Source organism: Dromaius novaehollandiae, chromosome W (genome assembly GCF_036370855.1).
Source record: "Dromaius novaehollandiae isolate bDroNov1 chromosome W, bDroNov1.hap1, whole genome shotgun sequence".
NCBI lineage: Eukaryota > Metazoa > Chordata > Aves > Casuariiformes > Dromaiidae > Dromaius > Dromaius novaehollandiae.
In genome coordinates this window covers 11,685,765-11,701,095 of record NC_088130.1, presented here as the reverse complement: position 1 = coordinate 11,701,095, position 15,331 = coordinate 11,685,765, and the positions used below count along the sequence as shown (strand labels likewise).

The following is a 15,331-nucleotide window of genomic DNA, read 5'->3' as shown; positions in this document are numbered from 1 at the left end:
CAAAATATTGTTATTTGTTTATTTTTACTTTGGGAGAGGGCACTTTTTAGGACAACTGGTACTTATAGTAACTAAAACTTGGAAAAGTTTGAAAGGTTGAAATTAGTATAAATTGTTAGTGTCTCCGCTCAGTGTCTCAGGAGGAGCTTGACTGATGCACCTCATGGTTTAGGTTTCCTGTGGTTAAAATACAGGCTTTGCCTAGGCTGTACCAGAAGCTTCTTTCATCACTGCTGCTGGAGAAGACAGCGCGAGGAGGAGTCCTTGGTTTCCCAGGCAGACATGTTAATGCCGGGCATGCTTCTCACCTCTTCAGTGCAATCAGCAAGTCGGGCCTTTTAACGGGATAAGAGTAACAGAAAATAATCTAAGTGGCACAATGAGAGGCCCCTAATTTATCCGGTATATGCTTTACAGTTAATTTTGGCAACTGCAGTCCATTCCATTTCTATTTTCAGTTCTGTAATTAGGACTCGCTGCCAACCAGCCTCTTGGAAGGAGCTTGTCCCAGGGTGGCCTTGAAGTATAGCAATTTGTGTAAACGCACAATGGGTAAAATGAAAGACTAGTTCCAATGTACTGCAAATACTCTGAAAAGGAAAATTTGACCTTCCCTTATTAACTCTAGCCATGAGCTGTGCTCATCCCTGCAATTAAGCACTCATCCATTTCACATGCCTTTTTGTTCAAAAAAGAAACATGCTACAATGTACTTGAGGTGTATTTTCTTAGGCAAGCTGGAGTGTAAGAGTCTTCCTTCTGTCATACAGCATTTTGCGTTAAAATGATTTTTACAGGTATGGTCACTTTCAGACCTCTTTTTTCACACAGCATGTTTGCAATTCAGGCAGATACCCCTCCTCTGATTTACACTGAGGTTCTGCTTTCAAGATTGTATTTGCAAAATGAAGATTAGGATTATTTTTTTCCCCCAGATGAAAGTTGAAATTTCGATTTTGGAACATGACCGCGAAGCTTGGCGCTCTCCAAATCTTCCTCCTCCGCTGAGGTCAGCCCAGGCCCTGAGACCCTTGAGCAGGGCCGGATTGTGCTACCACATTGCCACACAGTGCCACAAAAGCGCGAAGGATTTTGGGCACGTTGCTCGTGCCCTCCTTCTCCAGGGTGGCCCAGGCGGTCTGTGGGGCCGGGTCTGCCCTGAGGAGCTACGCGGGTACAGAGCAAGCTCGAGGTGGCCAGTATGTGTGCATACACACAGGGTGGGGAACTTGTGCACGAACGTACATTAAGGCTCATAAACTTTACAACTAGTGATGTCTACAGAAAAGATAATACGAAGTTCTGGATTATATCAGCTCTTCCATTAGAGAGGGTTAGTATACTAAAGGCACATTCTCAAACACTAGTCCTCTAAAGGAAGATTCAAAACCAATGTTTGGATAACTCTTCCTAATGTTAGATCTGAACTAGCACGAGAAATAGATATTGGAGTTAAATTTATTAGACACACAAAGTCATTGCGGTGATCATTTTAAAGGGTAAGCAGAGAATTTAGAGCATGCCTACCTGTGCAACAGGTGTCCCCTAGCAGAAATACATTCAAGGCATATTGTCCTGAAATACTCTTGACCATATCTATGTATGTTTAGCCATGCACAGAAAACTGACTGTGTTCCTGAAACTTAGCCTTAATTATGTTGTTTTATGCCTTGTTCTAACTGGATTGCTGGTCTTACCATGGCTCTTAAATATTCATGTAAAAATCGATTTCATGCAAACCAGTCAAGACTTACAATAAAATTAACAATGTATTCTAAATTTCCCATGTTTGTGACTTTGCTCCATGTCCACTTTGGTCTACATTTTGTCTCTAAATTCCTCCTTTTCCATTATTTCATTTTATTTCTTGAACAGTATTTCCAAATCTTGAACAACATCTCTTTTTTTCTTTTTTGCTTAATTTCGTTTCACAGATGTCACAAATGTGCATCTCTCACAGGTGTATCACACAGCGAGGAGCAGCCTGGGCACTCTATCATCGACGTATCCCAGCCTCGAGATCAGAAGTTTGAAAACCACTGTGCAAACCCACTTTATCCATATTTTTCAGGATGAGTTGTCAAAAACCATGCATGAAAGGAACCATAATTAAAACACACTCACTGAAATTTCTTTTCTTTTCTTTTCTTTTTTTTGTAAATGTGCATGCAGATGCTGAGATCACCCTTATGGTTCACACAGCTATGCAGAGATACAGCTAAATACACGTATGGGATCAATGGCGTTGTGCCTCTAGATGCAAGTAGCCTATTGCCATCCACCGTGTGGGTATACCTCTGCTACAGACTCACTGAAAATTTGGCCTATACAGTCACATTTTTAAAAAACGTGCTAACATTCAGTGCCAAAATCCTGCCTGTGTCCAGTGACCAAGAATGGCTGACAAAAAAAATGAAGTGGACCCTCCTGGTCACCCTCCTTTTCTTCCACCTTTGTATCAGGTTTGTTCTTTCTGGCATATACCTGTGTCCTGATACGACTCATCACATTGCAATGCCATGACTGTGATGTTTTGCAGACCTTTTAGCAAAAGAAGGAACATTTAAATTTACCCTATCTTCTCTTACTGCCCTACTTCACATGTGTGACCCACGGGATACCAGACATCGATTGTGCCAGTAGCACCACAAACCAGTGCGCTCTCTCTCGGGAAAGCAAGCAGGAAATCTCCCCTGCCACCTTCAGAAAAAGTAGTTTTTCACTCCCACTGAGAACTAAAGTTACCAATCACTACTGGGTTTCCAGAGGAAAAGTCTTTTTTTAATATTGTGGTCTGGCCCTATAAGTGACAGACACACCAGAAAGGCCACTTTTTCCCCCCACTTGCCCGGAAAAGGGGAGGACTGCTGCTGTAGCATGTGCTACACAGGAGATAGATAGGTGCGTAATGAGCCTTTGCTTGACGAGGCAAGGTCGCCGAGCTGAGGTCCGGCAGACCATGCATGCCCACGCCCGACCTGCACCGTGCCGTGAGCAGCGGAGGACTCGCCCCCACTGCGGTGAAGGTGCCTACTCCAGCTGAAACGGCGTCACCGAAACCGGTAGGGGAAGCCTTAAAAACCACACACACATATACGCACGCTAGAAAAGCGCAGCTGCAAGAGGTGGGCGGGTCGGCAGCAGCGGCAGCGCCGCTCTGCGCGGCGGCGGCTCCGGAGCCGCTGCGCCGCGCCGGGCTGCAGCGGCGGCGGCTTCCCCGCAGGTGGGTGCTGCGGGCGGGACCGGGACCGGGCTGGGCCGGGGCCGGGACCGGGGCGGGCCTGCTCGGGGCGTCCTTCGTGCCCGCCGCGGGCCGCCTCGGCCCTGGGGAGCAGACGGGGGGTCGCCAGGCAGGTGCCGCGCTGGAAGGGAGGGAAAATGAGCTGCCGCGCCTTTTTTCTTCTTCCCTTCCCTTTTCCTCTTTCCCCCCTCCCCTCCTTCTTCCCTTTTCTTTTTTCCATGGCCAAGCCAGAGCGCCTGCTGGCCAGCAGCTCCCACGGGATGTGGGGAGCACGCGGGAGGCTGTTGTCCACAGGGGCACTCGCCCAGGAGAGAGGGAGAGGGTACAGCTGATGCTCCTGAAGTATCATGCTCCTGAAGTGGAGTGTTGCCTTCCCTCACCCCCCCCCCCCCTTTTAAGCTTGCTAGAACAGGGAACACCCTGACAAAACCCTCCTTTTTCTTAATAGCAAAGCTGTTTAGGAGGTTGTAAATAGTTTTTTGTGACCCAGGTTGGGCAAGAGGGTTCAGGAGCCTGACTGGTGGCTCAGTTCTGCTCTGGTGCTTTGCCTGCTTTAAATGTTGCTCTGAAAAGTGGGTTTCCTTGTGGAAGAAGGAAGAGCGGCAGCAGCAGGGAACTGCCAATGTGGAGCCTGCAATTTTAAACTTCTTTTTAATGGAATTTGAGGTGGGCAACTTCAGAGCTGGCAAGAACGACAAGCCTTCAGGAGTCAGAAACAGTAGTGATAGGAGAGAGGACAAATCTAGCGTTTGCGTCTATCAACTTCAACTTGAAAAGTCTTGTGAAGCACAAAGAAAAATAATGCAGTATTTGCTGCTCAAGTTGGAGCTCAGTTAGGATGGTACATTGCTTTTGGAAGTAGGCGTATACAATAGGAAATTCTGCTTTTATTTTCTCCCCTTCTGTGATTCCCTAGTCTGCCTGCAGTAGACATCAATCACCAGCATTGCCTCTTCCCTATGAACCTGAATTGCCTGGGGCTCTACAAGTGAAACCATGTGCAATACTTTCTTCCTGAGGTTAGAAAAGCCAAAAATTGCTTTAAGAAAATATAAATCCCTTTGCAAAGGTCTATTCTCTTACTCTAAACTTCAGTGGCAGGCACTGGGAAACACTTACCCATACATGCCAAAGATTTACAGTCTGCTGTGTTGAGAATATACAGGAGCAAAATGCAGCTCTCCAGATTTGTTGCTACAGTGGAAAACCCACTGCTGGTCTTTAGAAAAAATAAGGTAAATCTTTTCATATAATGTCCTCCTGGTTTTCCTTGGAATCCCAACATAATCCCAAAGTTCTCTGCTTACTTTGGTTCATAAGCTCCTGAAACTTGAACACACTTAGCAGCATCAACCTACCGTTCTCTCTGAGGAAACCAAAAGAAAAAGCGATTCCCCAGGAATGCAGCATGCCCTGCTAGTGCAGCTGACATAAACTTGTGCCACTAGCTTTACTTCCATAGCTCCAGGGAAACTACTCCTTGTAACGTAAAGCATTCTCATGAGTAGGATGGTTGTGAAGCTAAGAGAGAACCTCAATAAAAGCATACACGCACCTCATCGCATCTCAGAAAACTCTGGATTATCTCAGAGAGCTGTTTGCATCCACCGAACGAGAATTTTGTAAATCATGATGAACACTGTATTGTGTAAATGTTAACAAAATATTCCCAATTTTGTTTCTCCTATTCTAATTGTACATATTGTTCTCCATTAGATTTTTATGCCTTTTTTGTTTATTAGGGGCAGAGGGGGGCAGGGATAAAAGAGTTGGGCTGTTTTCATACTGCAAAATCCTCTCAGGAATAACAGAAAGAGGTGGCAGTTCTCAGTCCGAACTGCTGCTGTATAAAGTGTCTGTGATGGCAGTGAAAGTTAAACAATGCTCATGGTATATACAGCACTATAAATTATAGTGTGACTTTTGTCTATCTTCTTGTGTATGTTGCAGGGGAACTTACTTTCCAGTAGGGTCTGCCCCTCAGGCAAGTAAAACTTGTATTTTTGAACTCTTTTTTTTTTTTTTTTTTTTTTTTTTTTTTCCATGTGCCGTTGTCTTGAAGATCAAAGTGAACTCATCTGAAGTGAGTGGCAAAACTAACAAAAAGCATAGAGTACTTCTTGAACTATAGATTAAGAAGGTTGTTTTATTGACTTGCACAACAGAGTCAAACCTGTGCACTTGAGTTGATCCTTATTAGGGCTGCAACTGTAAGGCAGAGATCTGTTATTTTCAGAGGAGAAAGTTATTGCTACTGGTACTACTTGTCCTTTAGCTCACTGATGAAGTGTTGCTGTAGGCATGGCTTGAAAATGTTGCCTTCTGAAGAGGGCTAAGAAAGCCTCCTCGGAAGAGTATTTTAAATGTTGCATTTGAAGAGGGAATCTGAGTACTCAAAAGTTTGACAGCCTCTTCCCTTCCCCACTGGATTTAGTTTTGGTTTAGTAGATGATATTATTTTCCTCTAACAGAGTCTGCCGATTTGGCCCTTTCTGAAAGGCAGCAAAGAGCAAAATCTGCAGGGAGGCACCAGAGATGCCAAATGTGCTCCATCCCAGGGGAATTTAGAGATCCAACTGGAGAATGGTGTGAAAAAAATGGGTATACGTTTCACTTCAGTGTAGCCAATGCATAGATTATCCTGAGGAACATGAAGCAGCTCTACTGTGGGTTAAACTGGGCAGTATTACCTTTTATTTTGGGACTTGTGACTGTACTTTTTGCTGAGGTAAAACACATCTCTCTTCTTCAGTACTAAGGGATCTTGACTTTTCGAGGGAGAAATTGGTTGCTCAAACGCCTTTGCTATAACAGCTGTAATTTGCTTAGCTGAAATTTCTTACTGTTTCAGCACTGCCTGTGGGACCTGTACAGACAGGAACACTAATGGGGGTCAGTCTTGGAGCTCTGCTCAGAGATGACTTTATATATATAAATAAAAAATGTATAGAGATTACTAGAAAGGCTAGTAAAAAATACATTTTTTTCCATTGCTATTTTCCACATTGAGTGCGTGTTCATGCGGATTTTAGTGTTTTTGGTTTAAAGGGGAAGATTCTAGCATGTGACATTTGCACGCAAGAGCTCAAAATAAACCACAGTGTTGAATTTATTTTCATGCATTTTCCCTGAAAATCAGCTCACTACCCCTAGCTACTCTCATTCTTTTATCTCCATGTGGTGGTGGGTGTAGCAGTACTAGTCATTTGTGGAGTTTTGTTTAAAGCTGGCATCTGTACTTACATGGAGCTAGAACTTTGTTAATTCTTTCTTAAAAAAAAAAATGTTTTTTTTTCCTTATATATATTATTTTTAAATCTTCTCTGAAGGAGAAGGTCCTGATCTTGCAGGGTGCTGCCAATGATCAGGAAACCCGCTGCTGTCTGTACATGACTTTCAGAATCAGGGCTTTAACCCCATAAAGTCTAATAGTCTGACTCCACAGGCTCTGTTTATGACAGATACTTACTTTCAGTAAGACTGAAGACACTCTAATGGAAAAAACACGAGCCCTTCCATTCAATTGCAGCCATGCCTGCAATTGAATGTCATGCTGCTTTGGCGCCACGGAAATGCTGAGTAAAAGCGACTCCGCTCCGTGGGTGGCACGTCCCTGCAGATAACCAGGGGCCTGTGTGCGTTTGCATTTAGGCAACCTGTTTGTGGGTTTAAAACACTCACTTCCTCCTCAGCGCTGGTGTTCTGCATAGCTGAACCTGGATAGAAGCAGGTTAATTATAAAAACCGCTCGCGGGACGTGCATGCCTTGGAGCATGCTGCGCACACCCTGGTAAAACACATCAAGGACTTGGCAGCAAAGCAGCCCTCTGCGGAGGGCCTGCTGGCCAGGCGTCGAGGAGGAGCCTCCCACCTCGGGTGGGATTTGTGAATAGTGGAGAGAAGAGCGAGGACTTGACTTCAGGTCGATGCCGGCTCGCTTGCTATTCTGGGGGTTGGCCGAAGGGTCGTTACTTCACCTGGTTTCTTTACGCTTCAGCTGTCTGCCCAAAGTCACCAAAGCAACCACAAGCGAGCTGGCGTCACTATCTCCGTCCTCGCGTATTCTTCAGCAGCATCTGAACAGGAGGAAAAGAGAAAGGCAGGAGACAGGGGTTGCTTCATCCCCTGCAGTTAAGCAGCCCACGAGGCTGAGGGCGGCAATGCTGGATGTTGCAGCTGGGCCTACTGGCCTGGTCAGATCTTGCCCAGGCTCATTAGGGCTGGCGCTGGCCTCTGGCCGAGCGCCGTGGCTCTGACCCTTTGCGCCTGCCTGCCTGCTTGCTGTCACCCCTTTACGAGACGGCCAGGCTGCAGAAGTACCTCAAAGTACGTCTTTCTCCTTCGGCCAGTCCCCTCTGAGCCTCGGGCACTGGTCCTGGCCTGTAGCGCGTTTCGGAGGAAGAGCGGTTCCTTCCTTTTGGAGGCTGAATTGGCGTTTGACATACTGCTGTGATTAGTAATTAACTGTGCGCTGATTTGCCTCAACACTTTTTCCATTTGTGTGAGAAATGGCTGAAGTGCCAAAACCAGAAGGTACCTGCTTTCGGTCCCTGTGCCTGCAGCCCCTGGTGATTTTCATTGTGGAGTGGGTGTATGTGTCTTTTCACAGCATGCTCCAATTGCTTTTTCTAAGGAAAAATTACACTCCTCTTAAGTATAACTACCTTAAATACAAAAAATAAATATTTAGCTTTGGGGTTGACTCTATTCTAACCTGTTTTAAACAGGACCCACAAGCGTGGTGCATTTTGGATGCCTTGTTACAAGGGAAGAGCTGTGATGCATGAAAACTAGGGAGCCCATGCTGCCAATTCTGCTGGTGCTTTTACTTTATCAAGTATTGGCAGTAGAGCTGAATAAAGAAGCATAAGCTTGCACTCTTTTGGGGAGACACGTGCAGTAAGAATGATTACACGGCACTGACCTGTATTTTACCTGTTTGTAGCTCTGCAAAAGAACTAGGGACTACATATAGTCTTTGGCAGAAGGAGGCAGTTGAAGTGATGTCAGTTGGGAAAAAAAAAAAAAAAATATATATATATATATATATATAGTCCTAGGAAATCGTACTGCCCTAATGTAAAACACTGAGTAGAGGTAGCTATTATTTCTGCCCTGGTTTAGGGAAAGATGCCTTACCTATTTTCGACCGTATCAGGCCAAACAAGACCCTAAAAATGGGAATCTCAGTTTGCTGGACTGTGGAACCGCGCGAAGCTACATCTCTGAAACTTTGCTGTTGGAGAGGCTTTCTGGTGCTGGGCTCAGGCAGCGGGAGCGAGGGCTGCTGCTCTTGCCAGCAGCGCAGCACCGATGGCACAGCGTGACCGTGGCCCGGGAGGGCTGCTGCCCACCAAGCAGCACGCGTCCTCCTTCAGAGCGTCTTGCGGGAGCAATGTAGGTGCGTTATGTCTACTTCAAACCGTCAGGAAAAATCTCCTAATTTAGGAGAAAATCTCCTAGCTTAGCACAAACCCTACACCATGAGTATAACATGCTGGTCATCTCACGCTCCTTCCCAAAAGCATTAACATTGCACGTACAGCTGCACCAGTTGACATGAAAAGTCCAGGTGAACTTTGGTCTCCCTTCGGGTTATGGTCTAATCTCGCGAAAGCTTCTTTTTTTCCATTGAAGAGTTACATTCATTATGGGATTTTTCTGTTTGTTTTTAGGTATGAATGAAGTCATACTTATCTGAAATGGCATGCTGAGCTGAGCAGGTGCTGCTCCCTCCTGCCTGTGGCTGCAGCTCTCCCTTGATGAAAGTTATTCCTAGTTAACCCTTTTGGCATAAGTGCCCATATAGCCTCTTGCTGACTTGTTTCTATCAGTAAGGTGGCTCAAGTGAAGAATTTAGTTTATGGAGTTAACTCAAGTTTATATAGCAACAGGGTAAAGACATCCATATCAAGATCAGCTATGTTATGCCAGCACCTTTATGATAATATAAAAGTTAAATCTGAACCTAACTTCCTCCAAGACATCCCCCAAACTGCCATGTAATGAGTCCTTTATCAGAGATGAAAAAACTAAGATGCAGGTGATCCAAAGTGATTTGCCCTCTGACATGGAACAAGTGTCAGATTAGAGCTTCCCACGAGCTCGGCTCTATTTAAACGCCAATCAGGAGTCTCTAGCAAAAGTCAAGTCAAAACAACCTTGTGCTTTGTTGTGGTGTTTAGTCATACTTTACAGCCTGTATAAGGCAACGAAGGATAATTTTTGCTGGGAAGAGGAAAGCAGGCAGAGGTAAACCTTTGTCGCAGCTCCTCCAGGTACCGGCATCTACTCTGTCAGTGGCTTCCCCTTTGGATGCCTGCTGCATCAAAAAAATATAGTTCAAATGTGAGAAGGAGGCAGTAAAAGAATGAATCTGGTCAAGCAGGTAACTTAACGAGCCTGAACTTCAACGAGAGCGAGACCGAGGCTGCAGCATGCAGTCTGTTATCTGCGGCTACGCAAACCTCCTTCCTGCCCTCCCACAGTGCAAAGCTCCGTCTCCAGCACTGTGCACACCAAAGTGACGTACGGCTTGAGAAAAAATGTTAAAGACTTTGCTGAGCGCAGTGTGAAACTGTATTAATGAGTATTGTATCTCAAGCTTTCTAAAACAGAAAACAGGCATATTAGTAAATGAAAGGTGTCAAATCTTTTCTTACTCTACGAAGGTCAGCATTTGCAAAGAGTAAGATATGGTCAGGTTTTAGTACTTCTTGCAAAGGAATTACAGGCATAAGCAGATAGCAACTTCTTGTTAAGACTGTTCAGAAGGAGCAGGATGTCAGTGAGACAGATTTGCCTATGGAAAAACTTTCACCTAAAGATAAGAGCCATGCTACGTGTAATGTTTGCAGATATTTCATTTTCGTATAATGGAAATGTAAGGTGTGATTATTCTCAGCTCGAAACGACAGGGATTCAATTGTATACACATAGATGCAGAAGGGCTTTCTGAAACAGATTCTTTGCGCTGTATTCAGCTTTCAATTTTTTTTTTTTTTTTTTTTTTTACATAACGCTGAGAAGAAGAGTAAAACAAGTCTTGTTCTAAAACAGGAGCAAGGAAGACTTCATAGCAAGCTCTGTTCTTTGGGAATTGCAGCAGGTAAGGATCCTAATGGTAGCTTTCAGTGAAGGCTCTGCCTCCTGCATTGTGGAGAACAAGATGGGGTGGAGGTGGCAATCTTTTTAAAGCATATGTTACTCCACGATGCTAGTGCTCCTATATAAATGGAGAGTACAGTAGAATAGCCATGCTGACTGGGATCCTAAAAGGAGAAGGATTCCAGCTTCAGTCAACTAAAGCTTTGCAAGTACAAGTGTATTTGAAGTGCTTTTTAACTTTTAGGAAAGTCTTCATTTCTAAGTTGGTAGGAAGAAATCAGTAATTTAAGGGTGACCACTATCAAAGCTTCAGCCTATGTAAATATATGCTGTATACATATTATGGAAACTATCAGAAAGTTAGTGTCCTTCCTCTTTTCGGTTAATATGTAATGGATATTATTTTTATTGGATTGGATATACGAGGCAGAACTAGCAAGATCTCATGCAAGTGTGTGATAAGTTATAATGTATTTCAGTTTAAATGTTGCTCTAAACTACATCATTTGGTTTAAGGCCACTTCCCAAGTTAAAAACGGTAGTTGTGGAATTTCACTTTTCTTTTTTTAAATTCAGATTCAGAAGTCTGAGACCTGATACTTAAAAGGCACACTAACAGATGTAGTTGCACACTAGGTCACTTGGCTACTTACTGTAAGAGGCAAAACTTTAACTCTTTCAGTTTGACTTCACTATTTACCTACAACACAGTTGGAATAAATGTTCTTCTTCACAAATGCAGGATAAAGTAATTACAGATGCAACTCTGGGAACAAAGTACCCTTGACAATAAGTAAGATATTTGTATAATGTTGTTACTCACAAATAGTTTGCGACTTTTTGCCTGGCAGTGGCTTCAATTATGAAATATTTGGTGATAATACAGGTGTAAAATATCTCTGATCCTTACAGCTGTGCAAGACAGTCGTGCAGTGATTTCCCCCCATCCACACACCCCCCCATCCACACACCCCGACCCAGCCGGATCAGTCCCCCGAGTCAGTGTGATGCTGTGGGCACAGCGGTGGACGTGATGTGTAGGGCATCCCAATGGCACTGTTGCTGCCAAAAAACTCCGTAATGCCAAATCACAGGCCTCTTATGTCTACACACATGTTCTGCGACTTGCGAGCAGCGAGTTAAAAGCCATGGTTTGAGAATTAAAAGCTAAAATGATATTGGGCTAGCTTTAAAGACAAGGGTAAGAAAGAAAAGCTTTATGCTGAACTGGCTACTGTGAAGCCCAGGACAGGATGCAGCGCACACGTCTTCATAAAATAGATATTCTTACCAATTGTTTTTGGTAAAAATTGCTTTTTGAGCTGGTCAAAGTGTTATTCAGAGTCACTAAAAACGTTCACAAAAATAATATGAATGAAAGGAGCTATACGTCTCTCGAACACTTCAGTGTTTCATGAAGTTTTTAACTTACAGCTTAAAGTGTTGGAAGATGGTCTCTATAAACTATATTGGCTTTTGTAACTATGGCTTGGTTTGAAATTCAAACCTGCACTGAGTTACTCAGACAAAAACGTTTGTAAGTACGAATAACATTCAAGCAGCAACGTAAGTTGTTTAAGGATGTCGTATTCGTGATCAGTTTACCCGTATGGGGAGGTACTTACAAAGCAGAAATCCAGTTCTTTAAGCCTCTCCGGACTGCGGGTTTCTCAACAATTACTGCTGTAGCAGCTGCATAACTGCAGCGATCCCTCACAGAGCGCCGATACAGAAAAAGGTGTTCAAGGGGAAACAGGACTAATGAACAAGAGCAAAGTAGTGTCTGTGAAATAAGGCTGAAAATGACTTTGCATGAAAACATTCTGCAAGGCTGAGTCACAACATTTATAATCTGTCAAAAACAGACTGCTGAATCGTAGAGAATAAGTGTGTCTAAACAAGGACAACACGGCCCTGCTGTGTGCTCCTAGGTTTGTGCATTCGCAGGGACTCACACAGATCAGGTTTCGAGATGGATCATAAATACTGCCTTTATGCTTTTACCTTGATAGAGATCCTTGAGCAATTCAGTCCCAGCTGATTAGTACAAATTTCTTTCTCTCTTTCTCTTCAGCTCTTTCCTGATGGTATTTCTAGGATCGCCTGCAGCATGTTAAAGAGACCATATCTCATACACAAAATCTTGAAAGTCTTCAGGGGCTGCTTTTCAGGCATGGGGATGAAGAGTGAATAGCTTCCAGGAAGTAAGTGGTGAATGGAATATGTGGTGAAATCTATGTCACTGGCAAAGTGGGTATAAAACATTCTCATCAAACTCCGAAGCATGAATTAACACCAAATACCTGCTTCTCAGTAACATATCCGATTTACTGGCTTTAATTTTGTCAGATGCAGCTGAACATGCTCTCAGTCTGCACCGCGGTTTGTAGCCCTAGTACTACAGCTGATAGAAGCTAGGAAATAGCGGCTCATGAAACTGTTTCTCCCAGTCTTTTTTTTTTTTTTTTTTTTTTATGAATAAAACTGGTTTATTTCTCTAATCTCTACATTTCAAGAAAATCATTTTTTCTGAACTATTTGCCTTTTCACAATCAATAATTAATAATGGAACTTTTAACCAGTTATTTTTTTTTTAAAAAAAAGTAACCTTTTAGTAACTGCCTGTCATTCATTTTTCATTTTCTTGTAGGATTTTTTCCTTCCATCTCCCCCGACAAATGCACCAGCCTCATGAGAAACACAAACTGATTTTTCTGAAGTTGTTGAAGCTGGTATGAGCAGAGTGGAGGGCAATTTTTTTAGCTCTGTGAAGGTACTGGATATTTGAAATGCTGAAAAGGAAACTACGGTTTTGCCACAACTCACTCTTCAGGCTTTTCTTGGGGCTAACTCTTATTCTAGTAATAATTTCAGTTTTGAAAGTTAACCAGAAACCAGACTTCCTAAATCGGAGGCATCTGGAGCTGACTGATGAAGATCCTATTAGCAGTATTAGCTGCACAAAGATATTGGAGGGTGATATAGAAGAAATTCAAAAGGTAAAGCTTGAGACATTATCTGTGTCATTTAAGAAACGCCCCAAACTAACAACAAATGACTATATTAACATGACAACAGACTGTGCCTCCTTTACCAAGACTAGGAAATATATTATGGAACCTCTCAGCAGCGAAGAAGCAGAATTTCCAATTGCTTACTCAATAGTGGTTTATCACAAAATTGAGATGCTTGATAGACTTCTAAGATCAATCTATGCTCCTCAGAATTTTTACTGCATTCATGTTGACAAAAAGTCTCCAGAATCCTTTTTTGCTGCCGTGAAGGGAATAGTTTCTTGTTTTGATAATGTCTTTATTTCCAGCCAGTTAGAGAGTGTGGTATATGCTTCATGGAGCAGGGTGCAGGCAGACATTAACTGCATGAAAGACCTCTACAGAAGAAGTACGAAGTGGAAATACTTAATAAACCTCTGTGGCATGGACTTTCCTATTAAGACCAACCAGGAAATAGTAGAGAGGCTGAAAGCCCTGAAAGGTGAAAACAGCTTGGAAACAGAAAAAATGCCTCTCTCTAAAGAAGTAAGGTGGAAAAAGCACCATGAGATTATTGACGGTAAAGTAAAGAACACAGGCATAGACAAACAACAACCACCTCTCAGTACTCCAATTTTTTCTGGTAGTGCCTATTTTGTCGTTAGCAGAAGATTTGTAGAACACGTATTAGAAAACAGCAAAATCCTTTCATTTATTGAATGGGCAAAAGACACTTACAGCCCCAATGAGTACCTGTGGGCAACAATTCAGAGAATCCCTGAAGTCCCGGGTGCAGTTTCCGCCAGTAATAAGTTTGACGTTTCTGACATGAATGCGCTGGCCAGGTTTGTGAAGTGGCAGTACTTCAAAGGTGACATGTCTAAAGGTGCACCCTACCCACCATGCAGTGGGATTCACGTTCACTCCGTCTGCGTTTTTGGAGCAGGAGACTTGAACTGGATGCTGCGAAACCACCACTTCTTTGCTAACAAGTTCGATACTGACGTTGACCCTTTTGCTGTGAAATGCTTGGAAGAGTATTTGCGACACAAAGCTTTGTATCAGCAAAATAACTGAAATACTCACTTTACATTTTATAAAACATAGGTACAAATAAGATACGGCTATATACTTTAATGTGTATGGTGGTGGTGCTGATGCGCTCTCTCATCACATCGGCGTGGTGGTGATGATGAGACCCTGCCTCACAGGGAGGTCCATGGACAAGGAGGGGAGACGACCTGTCTCAAGTGAAGACAAGGATGTCTCGCGTTTTATGTTGAGGCTTGGAACTTTGGGTAGAAACTATGGGATTAAATTAAAGACAGCAATTTTTGGAAGCCCAAATATTTGGAATATTTATTGTTATCTAAAAAGTGTAATTAATGGGCTTCTTTTGGCTAAACCATTTGTTCGAAGGCCTGGAAAATGCATATCATGCATGGTTGTTTCCATGCATGCATGCATGCATGATCAGTGATTAATATTGCGTATTGTTTTGGTGTGAGGACTATAAAAGAGGATTTCAGCCGTAATTGTATCCGCCAATTTGAAGAAATACTTTCCAAATTTGGTGAACAGAAGACAATAAATCTCTGAAGAGAAAATTGGCTCACATTGTGGAAACAGGCATTACAGAGGCCTTCTGGAGGCAGGCACTGAGATAAGTAAGCAAGCAAAAGTCGCTTTCATGCTAATCAGCTGGGTTTGCTGTGCTCATTCTCCTGCCGCAATCTCCATCCTAAGGCAGTGCACATTTCTTATAAAATATTGCTAATCTTTAAGAATAACTTTATCAAGCATTTCATAACTTGAGGATATGAATACTTTGTCAATGCACGGCAGCTTCCCTCGCACAGTCTGCGCAGTCCAGAGGAGTACTTACAGAAGAAACCTCTGTGACTGAGGACAGTCCCCAAGCTGTAATTCTGTCCTGACACTGCTAACGTGACTCCCGCATTTACACCAAAGAACAAAAGCATAGCTACAG

At 43.3% G+C, this 15,331-nt stretch overlaps 1 protein-coding gene across 4 annotated transcripts; it reads left to right on the top strand.

Annotated features, from left to right (window-relative positions):
- Positions 1–3,112: 3,112 nt before the first annotated feature.
- Positions 3,113–14,458, top strand: LOC135324307 (beta-1,3-galactosyl-O-glycosyl-glycoprotein beta-1,6-N-acetylglucosaminyltransferase-like). 4 transcript variants are annotated; one of them, XM_064500311.1, is made up of 4 exons: positions 3,127–3,223; positions 10,271–10,349; positions 12,423–12,552; positions 12,999–14,458. In XM_064500311.1, the coding sequence occupies exon 4, from the start codon at positions 13,138–13,140 to the stop codon at positions 14,416–14,418; it is 1,281 nt and encodes a 426-aa protein (XP_064356381.1). In that variant the 5' UTR covers positions 3,127–3,223; positions 10,271–10,349; positions 12,423–12,552; positions 12,999–13,137; the 3' UTR covers positions 14,419–14,458. The 4 variants fall into 4 exon arrangements, with proteins under 4 accessions (XP_064356384.1, XP_064356381.1, XP_064356383.1 ...); XM_064500313.1 differs by having other exon boundaries at positions 3,128–3,223; positions 10,301–10,349; XM_064500312.1 differs by lacking the exon at positions 3,127–3,223 and adding an exon at positions 5,270–5,324.
- Positions 14,459–15,331: the final 873 nt, after the last annotated feature.